This window comes from Kogia breviceps, chromosome 20, assembly GCF_026419965.1.
Source record: "Kogia breviceps isolate mKogBre1 chromosome 20, mKogBre1 haplotype 1, whole genome shotgun sequence".
NCBI classification, from domain to species: Eukaryota; Metazoa; Chordata; class Mammalia; order Artiodactyla; family Physeteridae; genus Kogia; species Kogia breviceps.
Window position 1 is genome coordinate 25,467,461 of NC_081329.1, and position 19,704 is coordinate 25,487,164.

The 19,704-nt window shown below is 43.4% G+C and overlaps 1 protein-coding gene across 9 annotated transcripts in view; it reads left to right on the top strand.

Annotated features, from left to right (window-relative positions):
- The window catches only part of UNC5D (unc-5 netrin receptor D), a 567,718-nt gene that overhangs the window by 506,286 nt on the left and 41,728 nt on the right, over positions 1-19,704 (top strand). For all 9 annotated transcript variants that reach the window (XM_067022440.1, XM_059049202.2, XM_067022443.1 and 6 more), the window contains 2 exons: positions 14,223-14,391; positions 16,840-17,067. In XM_067022440.1, coding sequence (XP_066878541.1) covers positions 14,223-14,391; positions 16,840-17,067 — 397 coding nt within the window. The remainder of the gene's footprint in view (positions 1-14,222; positions 14,392-16,839; positions 17,068-19,704) is intronic.

The following is a 19,704-nucleotide window of genomic DNA, read 5'->3' on the forward strand; positions in this document are numbered from 1 at the left end:
CAAAGCCCAGGAGAGAGGGGCAAAGAGCGCTTCTGTGGTTTCCAACTCCTCATATTCCCAAGAGGTAGAGAAGATGAACCTAGGCCAGGAAGTGGGGGCCAGAGAGGTTAAGTGAGATGGAAAACAGGTTTGCCAGAGGTCACTTCAGTGTCAGGAAGAGGGGCTCAGAGAGCAGGTAAAGATGCTGCCAGCTGGGGGCCGGTTGGCAGGTGTACCTGAAACACACAAGGAACAGCAGATGCTTAGGGGTAACCGTTTGCAATCCAGTCACCTGCACCCTCTGTCAGCGGAGTCAACACCTATTTATACTGAACTCATTAAGGATTGTCTCAAGAAACTTAAGCCATCCAAGAAAAATACGCCACAGATAAGTAGGAGATGGTGTATATTTTCCTTTTCTCTACCATAAGGCCCCAGAGATAAGCTCGTGGAAGAGGGAATGCACGAGGGAGCAAGTTGTCTGCTTCAGACCCAGTAGCTAGAACCTTGTGTGTGTTCATGCAAATATGCATGAGTGTGTGGGCACAGGAGTGTCCGTGTGCTACTGGGGGTGGGGGTGGAATTTTGAATCAGATGTGAGATTAAAGCTTTTAAATGAAGAAAAATCAGTCCAAAAAACAAACTATTTTAATAATTCGATGTTACTGAAAAGTTACGGACTCAAAATTAAATATCTTCAGGCTACCCTGCTACCATGGACAATTCCATGAAGCACAACTATTGAAGTGACTACTAGGAAAACTAGAACCACTTCACACCACAATAGATGAAACCCTGAAAGCAAACCCAGTTAAATGAATGATGATATTGCAGTGTGCTACATGTGGTGACAAAGATACCCAAGTATTAACCAGGAGTGAAGGGATGACCCCTAGCTAAAGGCTCAGGGAAGGTTTCAGAGAGGAACTGACAATTGACTTAAAACCTGAAAGACAGAGAGTAAAGAGCATTCCAATCAAAGGGAACAGAATGTGCAAAGGCACAGAGGTATAAGTAGCATCACATAGGGACTCCCCTGGTGTTCCGGAAGAATCCGCCTTCCAATGCAGGGTATGCAGCCTCAATCCCCTGGCCAGGAAACTAAGATCCCACGTGCCACAGGGCAACTAAGCCCGTGCGCCACAACTACAGACCCCATGCACTCTGGACCCTGCACACAACAGCTAGCGACAGACCCCTGCGCGCCGCAACAGAAGATCCCGCACGCAACAATTAACACCCAAGGCAGCCAGAAATAAATTCATTTAAAAATAAATAAATAAATAAATAAATAAATAAATAGCATCACATATTTTGGAACTAAGCAAATCAGAACAAAATATGAAAGGAAGAGTGATGAGGAATGCAGCTGAAAAAATAAAGATTTGACCATGGAGAGTGTTGTTTGCTGCCTAGGGGAAACTGAAATGTACTCGATGGGTAGGGATTGCTGAGGCTGAAGATTCAGGAGACCCAGTCATATTTACACTTGAGATGTATTATCTTCTGCTTCATGTCCACTGCCATGGGCCACGTTCAAGTCTTCATCAAACTAGTATCCTTCTGAGCACAGTGAAAAGATGCCTCATTTTGCCTAGCACAGATATTAATAGCCTGCCTTTTCACACTCAAAAGTATCTCAATTTGGACAGTAAATTATAGTCACTCTACTTTTGAGTGTCCTTGTCTCTAGGTGCGAACGTTTTAAATCCTTTCTCTAATCCCCACGTCGCTGTCAATGGGGATTTTTTTTTTTTTTTTAGGTGAAGCAAATAAAGTGTTTAGGAGGAAAAAGAGTACAGTACGTGTGGATAGACACATGGGCGGACTCAGAGACAGAGAGAGTCGCACCCTCATGGCAGTTTGAATCACTTTTATGGGGCATTTCTTCTGGATTTCCTTTGACCAATCATCTTGCTTTGCCAGGTTGTGAGTCCGTATTTGGTTTATCTCAGGGTCCTCCCCTGTGTGCGTCCGCATCTCTTAGCCAAGATGGAGTCTAGTGAAGAAGGCTATGGGTAGTTTTCATCACTTACTATGAGGTGGCACCCCTTCCCTTTTTGACCTCCAGGGAGCCTTTCTGCACATGTGCAGTCAGGGAGGTCTCCTTGACTTCAAGAATAAGGAATATGTGGTCTCTTATCTTCTATCTGGGCCGGGCCCAGCCTCCTCCACCATCCTGCTTTTATGGAGTTTCTGCTATGATGGAGTTTCTGTCCACAAGGGAGAAACTATTCAGCCTGGGGTCCATCTACCTCCTGCCTCAAATCCCCCCCTGAGAGACATGAACCCCAAGGAATCTTTATTGGGAGGAGGAAGGATAAAGGTCTATCTTCTGTAGCTTCTTCAGGTTGCCAAGGGGCTTGTAGACCCTACCTAGTTGGGGATCATGGAGCTCTCGCCCAATGGGGAGCTTTGAGAGATAGACTTGGGGAGAAACTCGGCCAGGTCCGCTGGTGTGCTCATGCGTGTGTTAATGTGGGGTGAGAGAGGTGAAGGACTTGGAGATAATTCCCAGAATTCTGGCTTGGGAACTGATGATTAATTAGTAGAGAGAGACTTGCCAGCTGAAGTCACCTGAGAGTTTGTGATAACAGCTGCTCTGGGAGCAGCTCTGGATTTCTTTCCAGGGAGTAAACACAGCTCTTTGACTTAACAAGAAAAGGGATAGGAAGGAAATTGATTAAAGAATAAATAAATAGAGACAAAAATAATATGTAATATATTCAAGAAAACAGACAACTGCTGAATTGAAATCCCATATTTGGCCGGAGAATGTGACAACAATGCTACTTACAGCAAAATGTCCCAATATTGGGCATGGACCATGTTTGCATGCCTCATGCACAGTGGGGTCTTCTGCCTTCCTTTTGTTTTCTTTGCCTTCCTACCTAGGTAAGACTCTGCCAATCCTGAAGTAAACTAATGACATACATAACTTGTCAGGAAAGTAGTACAGACTTAAGTCATTGACACTGCATGAGAAATAAAGAATTATCAGAAATGAGATGATATAGCAGAGTAAGGACAACACAGGGATCCAGAAGGCTTGAGTTCCAATCCCCTTTGCCACATCTAGCCTGGGTGGCTTTGAGCTAGTCATTTTCTTTCTCCAAGCCTCAATTTTATCATCTATAAATTTTGTGTATTATTAACTGCATTCCAGGATTTGAATGAGGACAGTAAAGTGACTTTAAATGAGAAGTCCTGTGCAAACTACATGCTACATTTTGATATTATTTTGTCTATCCCTTTTTTTAAATTATAAAGATACAAAATCCATGGAATTTGCTTGAGTTCTGACTCAATGATACTGAGTCATTCCCATTTAACTACTAACACATGCCTAGACTCAGCGGAAAGTTTAATTCAGTGATAGCAAACATATTAACTGTTTACTCTAAAATCAAGAGCTTTGTCTTGAAGGCTTAAACATAAGACATGACACCATAAAACTCCTAGAAGAGAGTGTAGGAAAACATTCTCTGACATAAATCATACCAATGTTTTCTTAGGTCAGTCTCCCAAAGCAATAGAAATGAAAACAAAAATAAACAAATGGTACCTAATCAAACTTACTAGCTTTTGCACAGCAAAGCAAAGCATAAAAAAATTTAAAAATTAAAAAAAAACAACGAAAAGACAACCTGCAGAATGTGAGAAATATTTGCAAATGATGTGACTGACAAGGGATTAATCTCCAAAATATACAAATAGCTCATACAACTCAACAACAAAAAAAACCCAATCGAAAAGTGACCTTAATAGACATTTCTCCAAAGACAACATACAGATTGCCATTAGGCACATGAAAAGATGCTCAACATCGCAATTATTCAAGAAATGCAAATCAAAACTACAGTGAGGTACCACCTCACACCGGTCAGAATGGCCATCATTAAAAAGTCTACATATAACAAATGCTAGAGAGGGTGTGGAGAAAAGGGAACCCTACACTGTTGGTAGGAGTGTAAGTTGGTGCAGTCACTATGGAGAACAGTATAGAGGTTCCTCAGAAAACTAAAAATAGGGTTACCATATGACCCAGCAATCCCACTCCTAGGCATATACCTAGACAAAACTATATTTCGAAAAGATACATGCACTCTAATGTCCATAGCAGCACTATTTACAATAGCCAAGACCTAGAAACAACCTAAATGTCTATCGACAGATATAAAGATGTGGTACATATATACAATGGAATACTACTCAGCCCTAAAAAAGAATGAAATAATGCCATTTGCAGCAACATGGATGCAACTAGAGATGATCATACTAAGTGAAGTAAGTCAGAAAGACAAATACCACATGATATCACTTATATGTGGAATCTGAAATATGGCACAAATGAACCTATCTACACAACAGAAACAGACTCACAGACATAGAGGACAGACTTGTGGTTGCCAAGGGGGCGGGGGAGGGAGAGGGACAGACTGGGAGTCTGGGGTTAGTAGATGCAAACTATTATATATATAGGATGGATAAACAACAAGGTCCTACTGTACAGCACAGGGAGCTATATCCAATCTCCTGGGATAAACCATAATGGAAAAGAATATTTTTTAAATGAATGTATATATGAGTATAAGTGAGTCATTTTGCTGTACAGCAGAAATTAGCACAACACTGTAAATCAACTATACTTCAATAAAAAATTAAAAGTAAAATCAAGAGCCTTGTGATGATACAAAGGACATCCTGCATCAATTCCTTTGTCTTACCTCTGTTTCTCATAACATTCTGGCCTATGGCTGGTACTTTAGAGGTGTATCCTGTGGGTCCGAACAATGGACTCTGGGCGGGCTGGTACTTAGATTAAGAGATCAATGACCAGTCAAGCTGGGGTGGGTGCTTGTGCCACCTTAAACAAGCTTTGTCCCTGTCCACTTTGCCAGGCTTTCTGTGCTAGATAGTGATGGATATCAATGAACGAATTATCCCTGTCACTATTTCTGTTTAGTGGTCAGTCATGGATTTGAGTTTGGTTTGTTGCTTTGAGTTTTAGAAATCTTTATTGGGAGAATCAAATTAATGGTGTCTACCTATCCTTTTGAGGAGATTTGGCATTAATTAACTCTATAACAGGCATCGGGGACCAGTGAGGAGGAGGAGAGGCTCTGAAGTAACGAACAAAGGTACTACATTGCTGCCATTTGGGAAACACATTAATTCTTTCAGAATGCCAGTGTCATGCAGTGTAATAAAAGGGGCAATTTATCAAATGGTACCTTAATGGCCTAGAAGGGTTAATGCAACTTTAGCTGAAGATTGTGCTCTTCTGCAGTCAAATCACACTGGTTTCTTCACAAAGTCATTTAGGTTAGAATATAATGCCTTTAGCCCCCAGAATGAGGAGGGGAAGAGAAAAATAGTGAAAGAGGGAAAAGAAAAAGGGGGGGGGGATTCTCACGTTGTCATTTTATGATCTGCTCTTTTCGGAAAGGAGAATTTCCTCGTATCAAGGCCTTTACCCATCCTTCTACCTCACACCCCCTTGGTCCACAAACAAACACGCACCAATAAAAATTGCCATAATTCTAATCAAAGTGCTTCTGAAGCCCGTGTGAGCTCACAATGCGAAGTGATTAGGGTGGTCCAGAGGAGTCTTTAATTAAAGATGCCATTGACGAGATAACAATGGTTTGTGAACGTGGTTAATAGGTCTGAATGGAAGGGGCACCTTAATTCAATAAGAGGAAAGTCATTGGGTTCATGAGTTTGATTGCACATTGTAAAGGAACAGCACATACTATAATTATTTTTATTTTGTATGTGCCATCTCTTTTATTGCCCATGCTGGAAGTAGAAATAACCTGTCCTATTCAGATATTGAATATATATCATCCTTCCCACTTCACTTAGTTATAGCCTAATAAAAATGCCGGGAGAAGATGCCAGCCCACACTGAGGCCGCCCTCCTTGCTTCCTAAGACGCGCCCTTTGAAAACCTGGACGATCAAGTGCCTCACTCCCTCGGTAACAGACGGCAGTGGGTCAGGAGGCAGCTACAGAGGGGTCTTTAGGTCCTAACTTTAAAGTGAACAAGCCATGAAAGTCCCGGTGGTAGACAGAAGAACGGATGGCGCCCCAAGGATGTAAGGTTCCTAATCCCCGGAACCTTACATGGCAGTAGGGACTCTGCAGATGTGATGAAGGTCAAGGACCTTGAGAAGGAGACATTATCCTGGATTATGCAGGTGAGCCCACAGAAGGATCCTTATAAGAGGAAGGCGGGAATACCAGACTCAGATAAGGAGACTGATGTTTTACGGCTCACAGATGGAAGAAGGGGTTTCCAACCAAGGAACGCAGGCAGCCTCTAGAAGCTGGAAGAGGCCGGGTAATGGATCCTTTCCTAGAACCTCCAGAAAGAACACAGCCCCACTGACACCTTCATTTTAGCTCTATGGGACTTCTACCTACAGTACTGTAACATCATGAATTTGGGTGGTTTTGATCCAGTAAGTCTATGGAACAGCAATACTAGGAAACCAGCACAGGCCTCTGTGACCGCTCTACGCATCTCAAAGCCCTGTTTTCCTAAGGCTTTCTCCAGGGCCTATGAAAACAATCTTAGCAGCTCTCATGGCAACATCACACCTTCGAAGTTCCAGGTTTGGAGACCGTGTCCCAGGGGACATCCGTCTCTCTCACTGCCTGTCCCCACCGCCCCACACAGACACACGCCCCAGGACCACCGCAGCGTGCCCTTCGGTTTCCTCATCTGAATGGTTACGGTGTTGGCCTGATTACTCTGAGGTCCTTTCCCAGCCCCCGAAATGAAATGATTCTTGGACATAGGACTCAGGTTCCTCCCGGGGAGGCTGTTTTGCCCATTCAAAATGCCAATGAGTAAACCACTTAGCAGATGATAAAAACTGTCATAGCAGCCTGCCGCCTAGAGCCCCTCTTCTCCCCTCCCCCGTCTCTCACTTTAAAGCAACTCTCCCTGAGCCATCATTATTCCACTTCTCGTAGTAAACAAAGCTAAAACGCCAACACTGCATGAAAGATGAGGTTTAAATTGTGTCTAGGAGCTGGTGATTTACACATGATTTGCGATTCCTTTGGTATATTAATTGGTAAACACCCTATGAATGTGTGTGTAAACTAAAGCCATTGAACGTTCGCAAACAGTTTAATCTCAGTGTGGTGTTACTCAAACTTCAGCAAGGTCAGATCCTCATTCCATCCTGTATGTAATTGCCCTCCCACCCCAAACCCCTTGTGCCAACTCCCTATTATCTGCAATGATCCTATTGCAGATAATACCAAGTGGGTGACATAGATCTTTAAACCCTTTAATAGCAGAGATGTGTGCTTCCATCCTCAGTTAATTGGGCTTGTTGCTTATTGAAATCCACTTTTCTAACTGCTCCCCTCCCACCCCAACTAATGGCATAGGATGGCTTGAAGAGCTCTAACGTTATTTCCAGTTACTGCTAATCAACCCCCCCAACCTGAGAGCCTTCCATATTAGTACACGTGCTACTTAGAGAAAGAGGATGTAGGAACAGTCCCTGTGCATTTGCCTTTTCAACTATAGCAGCAGCCTCCAAAGCCATAATCGCGAGCATTTCAACTTGACCGGCATCTGAATTCCATTTCAGAAGCCCACCCGATGTATATCTGACAGACCGCCCAGCCCCCGCTGCGTGAGGCTTTGCGTCGGATATTTTCTCAAGAACCACACAACTTTTCTCAAACGTTAGCGCCAGGGCTAACTTGCAAGCGAGGAACGCAAGTGAAAAGCATGAGTGCCCAGCTCCTACCTCAGAAATACTGAATCTGAATCGTCATGGGTGGTGTCCAGGAATATAATTTTAAACAAGCTACCCAAGGAGTTTGAAACCACGTTACAGTTTTAGGGCCACTTAAAGGCTGAAAGAGGAATCAATTGTGATAAAGAGATTTTGCTCAACTTCTCTCTTTGCTCCTCTCTTCTGCTTGTGCTCTCCTATTCGCCCTTCTCAGAAGTCTGTTGTCTTCAATCATACATAGCAGTTACTAGAGTTAAATCCCCCAGGAAACCTAGCCATGCTATTGGGACGGACTGATGAGTCACGCTGGCTTTCTAAAGGGCCCGTATCTCCAAGAGATTCTGTGATTAGCGTTTCCTGGGACTGATCTCAAAGATCTGGTCAGAGCTGCAGAGTGAGACAGGTATCTGACTCGAGTAAAACGAGAAATCATAAACCGCACACTGATTTGTATCCACAGCGATGTTAGCACTCTAGGTCAGTGTACGAGGGTTTCAATGAAAAGAGAAAAAGAGAATAATAATAGTAAAGCTATGTGTCATCTCAGGCCCCAAACTGTAGGAGGCGGGAGCCAGCTTGCTTTCAGAGCTCTAATTTTAAAACTAAGTACAGCTTCCATCCATCGGCCTTTTATGTCTATTCCATTAAAATGTGCTTTAATTATGGATCGACCCAGCATAGTAAAACCATCATTACTCTCCTGCCCGCATTCCTGAGTGATGCTCTGGGTAAAGGTGATCAAACCTACATTCATCTCTAATACAGACCACAAGGAGGAAAGGAGGGAACGATAATTACCTAGCACAGCATGGCAGACGACAACAACAGTGAAAATCTCGTCTTTAAATATGGAGCTGATTGTTTTGCTTGAAGAGGGTGACGCGCTACAAGCCTAGAGTCAGGTCAAGAGATACTGAGAGCAAAAGCAAAATGTGCCCGGATGCACCTCCAGACCTGCCGTGGTTAGCACTTGCCACCTTGCAGCTGACCTTCACCGTGACCTTATGTTGTGACCTTGGTGTGCAGATGGGCGCTGCAGAATGTGAGTCACGATGTGCCAAGGTTTGGACCATGACCTCCCCAGCCCCAAGTGCAGAACGTTCATCACCTCCACCACACATTGTGTGCAGCTGTCAGCAACCTTGCTGACTTCATTATAAGAGTTCCGGACAGAGTCTCCCTGGGCCTCTCTCTTCATTCATATTTTTTTGTTTGTTTGTTTTGACAGAATTTCAAACTTAAGGAGTGACTAGTACAGGTGACTCTTGAACAACACGGGTTTGAACTGGGTGGGTTCACTTTTTAATAGTGAACACTGCTATCTGTGCTTGGTTGGATCCACGCATGGGGAACCACAGATACGGTTTTCGACTGCACAGAGTGTTGGCGCCCCTAAACTCCCATGTGGTTCAAGGGTCAACTGTATAGAGTTCCCAGCTCTCCCGCACCCAGATTCACAAATGTTAACGTCTTACTACATTTACTGTGTTCTACTCTTTCTCCGCATGTGCGTGGAGAGAGACATGCACATACGGAGAGAGGAATGAAATAAATACACATCCACATATATTTTTTTAACCATCGTGAACAAGATGTCCCTTTTCCCCTGAGATACTTCCGTGTGTATATTGTAAACACAAACTCTTACATAACCACAGCACAATTATCAAAGTCAGGAAATTAACATTGACACAATACTATTATCTACTCTGCAGACTTGGTTCCTATATCACCTCTTATCCGAATAATGTCCTTTATGGCAAATGAAAATCCAGTTCCGTTCACTTCATTTTGTTGTCACATGCCTTTGGTCTCCTTTGATCTGGGGTAGTTCCTGAGTCTGTCTCTAGTTCATGATAGTGACTACTTTTAAGAGTGCACATCAGCTGTTTTGCAGAATGTCCCTCAATGGGGGCTGGTATTTGTCTGATAATTCTCAGGATTAGATTCAGGTGATGTATTATTGGCAGGAATGTCACAGAAGCGATGCTGAGTTCTTTTCACTTTTTCTTATCGGGAAGTATGTTCTGAAAATTCATCCCATTACTGGCAAGATTACCTTTGAGAACTTGGGTTAGGTGGTGTCTGCCAAGGCTTTCAAGTATAAAGTCATGTTTACTCTTTGTAATTACTGAGTACCTTGTGGGAAGATACTTTGAAACCACGTAAATAGTTCTTTTGTTCTTAAAAATTTCACCAATTATATTAGCATCCCGTTCATGATTCTTAACTAAGTCAGTTATTAATATAATTGGTTGCCAAATGATGACTTCCTACATTTCTTAGTTGGCTTCCTATTGTATGGAAGAGTTTTCCCTTCCTACTCATCCATTCATTTATATCTGTATCTTTCGTGGGTTCTTACGTTATTCAGGGCGTTAGCATCCTTTACTACCATTATTCACTTTGATGCTCAAGATATTCCAGATTTGATCGGTGGAAACCAAATATTTGTGAGTGCTTGCGGCCTACGTTAGGCACTGGGGTGCGGGAAATGGGTACAACAAAACAGAAAAAAAAAAAAAAAATCCCTGGCCTCATAGAGCTTACATTTCAGTCTGTAGAAGAGAAAAACAAACAAATGGTATAGTGCATTGGAGGGCGATGAGTGTGAAGTCAAAGGAAAACAAACATCAGCTTTTGATGCAGGAGTGTTGCAGTTCCACGGCTCAGGCATAACTGGGGAACACCTTGTTAGTAGGTGTCATTGCAGCAAAGGTCTGAAGGGCACGAGGGAGATAATCATGGGGATGCCTGGAGGAAAATTCCAGAGCAGCAGAAACAGCTGCGGTTCCTCGAGGGGGAACAAGCTGGCATTCTTAGTGGGATTCCTCACCTCAGTATCATGAGTTGAGGACAGACCATGGAAGGGAAGCATGAAAGCACTGCCAGGGAGCCTTCATTTCTTACAGTGCACATCCCAAAGGCACTGGGGATTCTCTCAAAGCACGTACTGAGATAAGAACCATCTATGGAATAAAGTGGCCATCTCAACAACACAGTTGCTATAGGAATGAGACTCATAAAAAGGTAGGAGAGGTGGGAGTTCAGAGTGGAGAGGCAGAACTTTTATGCGTAGGGCACATAATAGGCGCTTTTGAGGCTCTACTTCTTTTAACTCTAGAACAACCTTAGAGTAGGCATTACGTGGCACGGGAGGCAAGTGAGGCTCCGAAAGGCTTTCCCTTCTGCCACCGTGTCTGGTTTCCATGCCACAGAATAAGTCAGATGAGGGGTGTAATATCAGGGGTGATGCCACGAAGAGCACAGCGAGGACACAAGAATGTTCCTTTCATCCACATTCTATGTTCTCTGCGGCTCCTCTTGGTTTCCCCTGCCCGTAAGTAAACAGGATTAGTCACGTGGGGCTTTCTGTCTTGCCAGATTCCCAGACAAGATGCTCCCAGGCCCTTTACCAGCACCCTTTCCTGCCACGTGTATTTATTTTGCGGTTGGGGGCATCAAAGCTGCAAAGCTGGCAGAATTTTCTCCAGAGTTCTCAGCTGCACCGTGAGAGCAGAAATTTGAATTCACAACCATGTTTCCGTATAGTTACTCAACAAGCCGCCTGCTTACACAGACCTGGTTCTTAAATTATTGATCTTTTTGTATCCGTAAGCATTCGTAAACATGCACAGCATATATGGGGAGGAAAAGGCCGTGGTGGGGGTGGGGAACACAACGAAACAATTAAATTGCAAAAAGCCTCACGCCACCAGACTTTTCATACAGGGGTGTGTGTGATGCACTCACGTTCATATCACGGTCCTGAAATCGCTGCTGTTATTAGTTCCCAGTTATTATTAGCTCACAGCAATTTTAGAAAAATGTGTCGCCTTTTTTTCTGTTTTTAACACCTACCAAGAGCACGAATACTTCCTTGGCATATACTATATAATGTGGGCAAACTTAAATGCCATCCATGCTTTCCTCACAAATCTTTGGTTTTGCCCAATTAAAGCCTTCTCTCCTCAGCTCTCTTGTCCCTAGATGTCCTAGGTCTGTATTCACGGCTACACGTGCACTACATCTTTTCCTCCATCTCGACTTGGGATGTCACAAGAGCCAGCGGTTCGACCAGCAATCTCCTAGTGCTAACAGAGAAACAAAGTGCATCTGCTTGCAGGGATAGGAGCCTGGAAGTCAGAAATCTGCTGATTTGGCTGCCACCACTTTGACTGACTTCTCTGTGACCTTATATTGTTACCACCTGCCCACACAGGCGTGTGGAGAGCTTTAATTAATATCTGTAAATCTCCCTGATTGCCACAGATAGAAAGGTGGCAGAAAAGGGCAAATTATTATTAACTGTCGGGGAAAAAAGCGGAGAGATTAAGTTTTGTTCCTTCACGGGACAAAACATGGACACCCTTTTCACAGTAGGAAGATTAGATATGTCTTAATTTACTTCCTTGGCACTTCCGGAAATGCCCAATAGCTGCTTAATGCAAAGCCCCTTCCCCTTCCCTACCTAAGTTTCTACGGGCACCATCTCTGACTCCTAATGCAGCTTACATCATTACCGAAAGGAGCCCTGCTATTCACAGTGAGTGTGAGAGTTCACCTAATTAGCTGCTTTCCATTCACTTGGCATTAAATAATTCCCCCAATTCCCATATGTTTGAATAAGATGTTCAACAAGGGGGATCATTCTCTGAAAGAGTTTAAATAGTTCTTTTAGGAGAGCTTGTCGTTGGTCACTCAGAAGCACCCCTGCTATCCCTGTCTGTGAAGGATGCAGGCGGCAATTACACAGAAAGCACTTAACCCTCTCCAATGGCCGCTGGTAGGCATCCACACGCAAGCTGCCACCTCGTGCTGGGTACAGCTTACGCTGGAATTTTACATTTTTTTCAAACCTCAAGTGTAGCGTTCGAGGCTGTTCATAGAGCATATGTCATTGCTAATACAGGACTTGCCAAACCCACCCACCTCCCCGACTTGCCTGCCCTGCTTCGACATATAAATGCATAAAAGACATTTTCAGTTTAGTCTGTGCTTTGCCTGTATGGGAAGAATTGATCACTTTGGTTTGCCTGCGTGGAAGGCTGAATTTTCGGAAGGCAGCTCCAGTGCTTCTTGGGGCGGGGAGGGGGGAGGAAGACCCTGTGATGATGTTCAGGTCTAATTTAGATACAGTAGATACAAGATGCTTCTTCTAGCCTAAAGGCCATGCCTTTTATCGCAACAGTGAATTATAGATAATGAGCTAAAGCGTGGTGTGACCAACTGGAGAGGGAACAAGCAGTGTCAACAAAAGCAATTCAGAAATTAACAACATGTTAGGGGTACTCACAGAAAACCTGTCTGTTTACACAAGATCACAGACAAGGTAGTATCTTTCAGTACTGATTCCATCCTGCTCAAAGGGTTGCTTTTTTGACCAGGGGTGACATTTCTTAAATGTCCTTCCTAGGTGAGATGAGAGCAAGTTTAGGGAACAATAGCAGTCCTAGCTCTCACGTTGCATTGTTCACCTGAGCGTCCTAAACTGCTTTATGGACTATATTCTGTATCAGTCTATTTCTTACAAGTGACAACAAAGGGGAAAAAAATCGAGTGGCTTGGTCAAAAACATATAAGCGGTTGGGGAAAATGAGGAGACTTCTGGGTTCTCACTGATTGCTGTCCTGTGAACTACCCCCATTTACTCTTTGGGGCAGAGATTAAAAACAAAAGACACAAAAATGGAAGGGGGAGGTATTCAGTAAGGTGGTATTATTTCCTTTGAGTTAAATTTCTTTGATCTGTTTCGTGGCTCTGCCTTCCTATTGTAAATGGTTCACAATACAGAAAAATCTGAACACCAGGTTTAGGTAGAATGATTTTAAGTTTAGAGCTAAAATAGGAAGGAGATGAAACATATATTTATGTATTTGATTATGCCGTTTATAACTGTCTACTGTGCTACTGCTATATAACTTGTGTATTTGTGCACTGGTAGAAAATAAATGTTTTCAAAACCAGAAGAGACATACTCAATCCTGGTACGTTTGAAGTGTTGCCTTGTTTACAAAAATAATGTGTTTTGTTGCTAACTAGCATTAAACATATTTATAGAATGTGTCGTTGGGAGAAAGGAGTGTGATGATGGTAAGATGACCAGATCGGTCATTTCTACGAGGTCCTTGGCTTTGGTCATTGATAACATTATCAATGAGAATACGGATTCAGCAGCTGGTGTGTGACCCGCCAGCCACGTCTCTGCTTTCTCCTTCTCTGCCCTGTATTTCTGGAGAAGCATTTGTCATTTTGTTTTTCAAAACCGAGATTTGAAATCTAGGCTCAGCCTCAGTCTGTGTGCTTGAGCAGTTCGGGATAGATGGCTGTGGTCCAGAAGAGCCATCCTCCAGGAGGTGGTGTTACTCAGGAGGGAGTCCCGGGAAAGGATTTTGCTAAACCTGCAACTAAATTCTCATTCACATGTGCCCTGCTCCTTTACGTGCTTCTCTCTTTTATCCTTTCCCAACCGTACAGCCTCCAGTCAGATGGATCTGAGGTGCTCCTGAGTCCGGAAGTCACCTGTGGCCCCCCTGACATGACTGTCACCACTCCCTTTGCCCTGACCATTCCACACTGTGCAGACGTCAGTTCTGAGCACTGGAATATCCATTTAAAGAAGAGGACCCAGCAGGGCAAGTGGGAGGTAAGACCTGAGTCTTTCGTTTTTAAAAAACGGGGTTTGGGTTCCACCCGTGGAATGGATTTAACTTTTATCCTCTCTTCACACAAGTCAGCTGTGAAATTTGTGAGCATTTACTTGTTTTTCAGAGGGTTGGTGGCAAGTGTTCACAGCATCCTCGAGGTATTCGCTAGTGTTTTGGGGTGGTGTGTGTGTGTGTGTGTGTGTGTGTGTGTGTGTGTGTGTGTGTGAGGGAGAGGGAGAATATGGGAGAGGGAGAGGGAGAATATGGGAGAGGGAGAGGGAGAATATGGGAGAGGGAGAATATGGGAGAGGGAGAGGGAGAATATGAGAGAGGGAGAGGGAGAATATGGGAGAGGGAGAGGGAGAATATGGGAGAGGGAGAATATGGGAGAGGGAGAATATGGGAGAGGGAGAGGGAGAATATGGGAGAGGGAGAATATGGGAGAGAGAGAGGGAGAATATGGGAGAGGGAGAATATGGGAGAGGGAGAGGGAGAATATGAGAGAGGGAGAGGGAGAGGGAGAATATGGGAGAGGGAGAATATGGGAGAGGGAGAATATGGGAGAGAGAGAGGGAGAATATGGGAGAGGGAGAGGGAGAATATGAGAGAGGGAGAGGGAGAATATGGGAGAGGGAGAGGGAGAATATGGGAGAGGGAGAGGGAGAATATGGGAGAGGGAGAATATGGGAGAGGGAGAATATGGGAGAGGGAGAGGGAGAATATGGGAGAGGGAGAATATGAGAGAGGGAGAGGGAGAATATGGGAGAGGGAGAATATGGGAGAGGGAGAGGGAGAATATGGGAGAGGGAGAATATGGGAGAGGGAGAGGGAGAATATGGGAGAGGGAGAATATGGGAGAGGGAGAATATGAGAGAGGGAGAGGGAGAATATGAGAGAGAGGGAGAGGGAGAATATGAGAGAGGGAGAGGGAGAATATGGGAGGGGGAGAATATGGGAGAGGGAGAGGGAGAGGGAGAATATGAGAGAGAGGGAGAGGGAGAGTATGGGAAAGAGGCCAGAGAGGATACAGAGGTTTTTCCTTGGGTTTTCGAATACAGTTGTAATTACCCTCACAGACATGTACCCTGTCTATCTGCCTTTGGTACATAAGGCTGTGACTCCTGCCTTTGTTCCCAGGCCGTGTCCCTGTCTGAACTGACTTTTCTCTGTGGCTTCTGTGGGGTTAGGGAAGAGGCCCGGGGCAAGCAAGCTGGACTCATAAAAGGAATCACTCTATCTCTTTTTGCCATCATAGAGATTGTAACAAATCTATGTTGAAGTATTCAGAAACAGAGTAGCTGCTAAATAGATGTTCATGAATTAATGAATGCACTGAAAATCATTCTACCTTGCCCTGTGTGTACGAGTACATGTAAGAAACAGTGCAAGGAGAGAATAAAAGGGACAAAATGAGAATCCACCAGAGGACGGTAAGGACAAGGGAGACAGCCACAGCAAAGAAAGACGGCAGTGGAATAACTATGCTTAGTGAAACCTCTGATTTATCTGTCTGATTGGGATTCCTTTGGTGTCTGAGGTCAGTTTGCATGAAAGCAGGTGAATTATCTTGCTGGAACACAATGACCTGTTCCAGCCCTGGGATCTTACCTCCCCAGTCGGTGCTTCAGGCAAAAGAAGTAAAAGGAAAAATCATGTTTCCGGAGGAGGAGAAAATTCCCAGTTGCTTCAGCAGATGACATTTACCCTGCCCAGCTGTGTCTTGAAACTCGTCGCTATTCTATATTGAAAATGCATTCTGCTATTTATTCAGTTGTGATACAACCACAGGCAAATTTCCTGGGGTGTTAAGTTCCATGGGTTTCGTAAGGGGGCCAGGTTTTGTTCTCTTTTCCATTACGTCTTGCTTTGCCTTGATTTTTACCATCTTCGTTTGTCTTCCCAGCACTTCTTCACAGTCATTTACATCCAGAGGGTGTTAGATTCGTGCTCTATCACATGCCACTCATACCTTATCAGGGAGGGTGAAATATTCTGATACGTCTTATCCAAACCATTTATTGAATGGTCCCTCGTGAATGATTTTGATGGAATGAAAGAGGAAAAAATATTTGAAAGAAAATAAATATTACCTTAAGGATAGGGAAAGAGGTTTTCAGAAATAGACCTTTATAAAAACATAAGTTTGCTCGTTGATATTAATGTTCAAGGCTGTTTTTTTTTCTGTTGTTATTGTTATTTTTAATTTGGCTTTGAACAAAGTAACTGAAAATTTGAGAACTTTGAAAGTGACGTTGGTTATAATCTACTAAATCGAATCCCAACACCCTGAATAGAGCCGTTCCTTCAGTTCCTGATGTCAGCAAATATTCTGAGAAAATGAGTTCAATAAAAATATTCTGAAAATAATGTTATGTCCTCGCAAAGTGACTGTTAAATCACATTTTATTTCCCAAGCTGGGAGAATTCAACAGACCTTTTCCCAACAGGAAGTGATGTCGGTGGAGGATGAATCCACATCCTGTTACTGCCTTTTGGACCCCTTTGCGTGCCACGTGCTCCTAGACAGCTTTGGGACATACGCCCTCACCGGAGAACCAATCACAGACTGTGCCGTGAAGCAGCTCAAGGTTGCGGTTTTTGGCTGCATGTCCTGTAACTCTCTGGACTACAACTTGAGGGTCTACTGTGTGGACAATACCCCTTGTGCATTTCAGGTCAGCCTTTTCTCTGTAATTCTTCTTGGGGTGTCATGAAAGCATGGGGTTTCCTGAAGCTCGGTATCAATAGAGAGTCTGATTGCAGAGGGTCTGGGAAATGAACCCACATCACTGGCTCGATGGGGAAACCTCTGGAAACAAGAGCTGTGTTACTATGTGTCCAACAATGTGCTGAGGGTACAAGGTACTTGGCAGTCAAGAAGAGAGAAGAGTTAAATTAACACATAAGGAACACTGTGCTAAACGAGAAAACTGACGAGAAGTATAGTTGAGATTCAGAAAACAGGGACCCAATTGCAAGAGAGGAATTGGAGAAGAGTTTTGGAGGGCCCTCAGGGTACTTTCTTGCATGGATGAGATTTAAGAGCAAAAGAGGAAGGTTACCGTGTCCAGAAAAGAGAAATGGCGTGAACCACAGAAACAAGAGTTAATTGATGTACAGCGAGCAGTAAGAAAAGTGCTTGATCACCTGAAGGTTGTAGTTGGGGAAAAACAGTCATAAAGCATACCTCTCGGCAGGCTGTCACGTGACATCCTGGACACACAGTCTATTAATTTTAAGGGTTACTAGGGCAGAGATGGTTCCTTTCCATTTTGGGTCCTTTTAATCATGCATGATTCCTTTTAAATTAGCTACTCACAAAGAGTGCAAGTTTATTAATAGCAGCAAAGATAATGCAGAAGTGCCTGTGTGAGTTCTGCCCTTATATAAATAGCTCTCCTGACACATCCCAGATGCCAGCTATTCCAGTTCTGGATCATTAAGTCCATGATGCAGAGCTTTTCCTCAGGAACTAGCTTTTAAGACACTGAGCTGGAAAACTCAGATTTACCAACAGAAGAGATACAGTGACCTGAATCCTGAATATAAACCAATAAAGGTGACACAGTGCCAACCTATGTGCCCAGATCTTCCCTGACTGCCTCTTCAGTAGCACAGGTCATTATAAAGGGCACGCTTCATATTTGGCTGTTCACAAAAGGGACCTTTATCATAAGGGGTGCCATTCTGTAAAGAACTTCCGTGTAAGCAGTTAAACCTCATCCTAGGAATGGCATTTTAAACTCTTCATCTGCTTCTGAGACCCCCTAATAAGAGGATTTCTCCAAGATAAAATACCTGACAGACATTCAGTCATCAAAAATAATAAACTGACATATGATATCACTTGTATGTGGAATCTAAAAATATGACACAAATGAACCTATCTACGAAACAGACTCACAGACTTGTGGTTGCCAAGAGGATGGGAGGAGAGACGGATTGGGAGTTTGGGATTCACAGATGCAAACTATTATACAGAGAATAGATAAACAACAAGGTCCTACTGTATAGCACAGGGAACTATATTCAATTTCCTGTGATAAACCATAATGGAAAAGAATATTTAAAATGTATATATATATATACATATGTATGAACGATCACTTTGCAGTACACGGTTTGCAAGGCAGCAGAAATAGAGACGCAGATGTAGAGAACAAATGTATGGACACCAAGCGTGGAGAGCGGAGGTGGGGTGATGAAGCGGGAGATGGGGATTGACATGTACGTATACACTAATAGGTATAAAATAGATAATAAGAAAAAAATTTTTGCAGTACAGCGGAAATTAACACAACATTGTAAATCAACTGTACTTCAAAAAGAAAATTGAGGTTACTACCACCACTGAAGAGTTGTAAAATGCACCATCACGCAAGTTGGATGTTTAGTAACTCAGCCAGATTTTGAAAACTGAGTAAACATGGAGGGCGGGGAGGATTTCCAATCTCCTGGGCTCATATGAGTAACCCACTGCTAACTAGGGTTACTGTGGAGAATCTGTTCATCACAACTGCCTTGGAAGTCAGCCATCATAAGCAGTTTGGAATTTTCTTTGAATAACAGTCTCACTGCCGATGGGTATACCAGTGAGTTAGACATCTGCCCAAGGAGTTTCTTCTAAGGGACTTGCAGATAATGTATTTTTCATTCCCATTCATTGCTCTCAGATTCTAGAAGAGCTCAACTGTTAACAGCTGAATTGCACTGGGAATCATGAAAGTGAGGCTCAAACCACAGCTTTTCAAACCGCTATCCGTCCCTGTGGGTAGTAGACCCTTCGTAATCAATGCTCGAGAAACTGGTATTCTCCCTTGTATTGAATATAAATATCTTTATTTCATCACTGAGAGAGATTTCTTAAAATTCTTTAATTTTGCTGTAGAGAAATGTTTTTTCCAGTGGAGATACCTTTGGCCCCGTTGGTTGGAATCTGATTACCTCCAGTGATCCTTTCCCTCTCCTATTATGTCAAATAAAGCTGATTTTAAAGTTGAGTTGGGTTGTACTTTGTACTTGTTTTTGACAGGACATATGTGACAGCTGTCGTGAGCAGCAAAGGGCATGCTTCTCCCCTGGGCTTCTGAGAGACCATCAGCCTTGGCTGAATAACTTTTCTGGCCCACAGAAAGATCAGAACATAACTTGTAGCTTTTCTGAACTCGACCGTTTACTGCGCGGTCTTAGTCTCTGAGTTTTGTGCAAGAAAGGAGTCTTGCTTTCTGGATTTTTATCTTGCTAAGTGAATGTGTTCAGGACTTCCTCCCCAGGTTCATTTAAACGTCGTTCATATCCCAAATCATCTATGT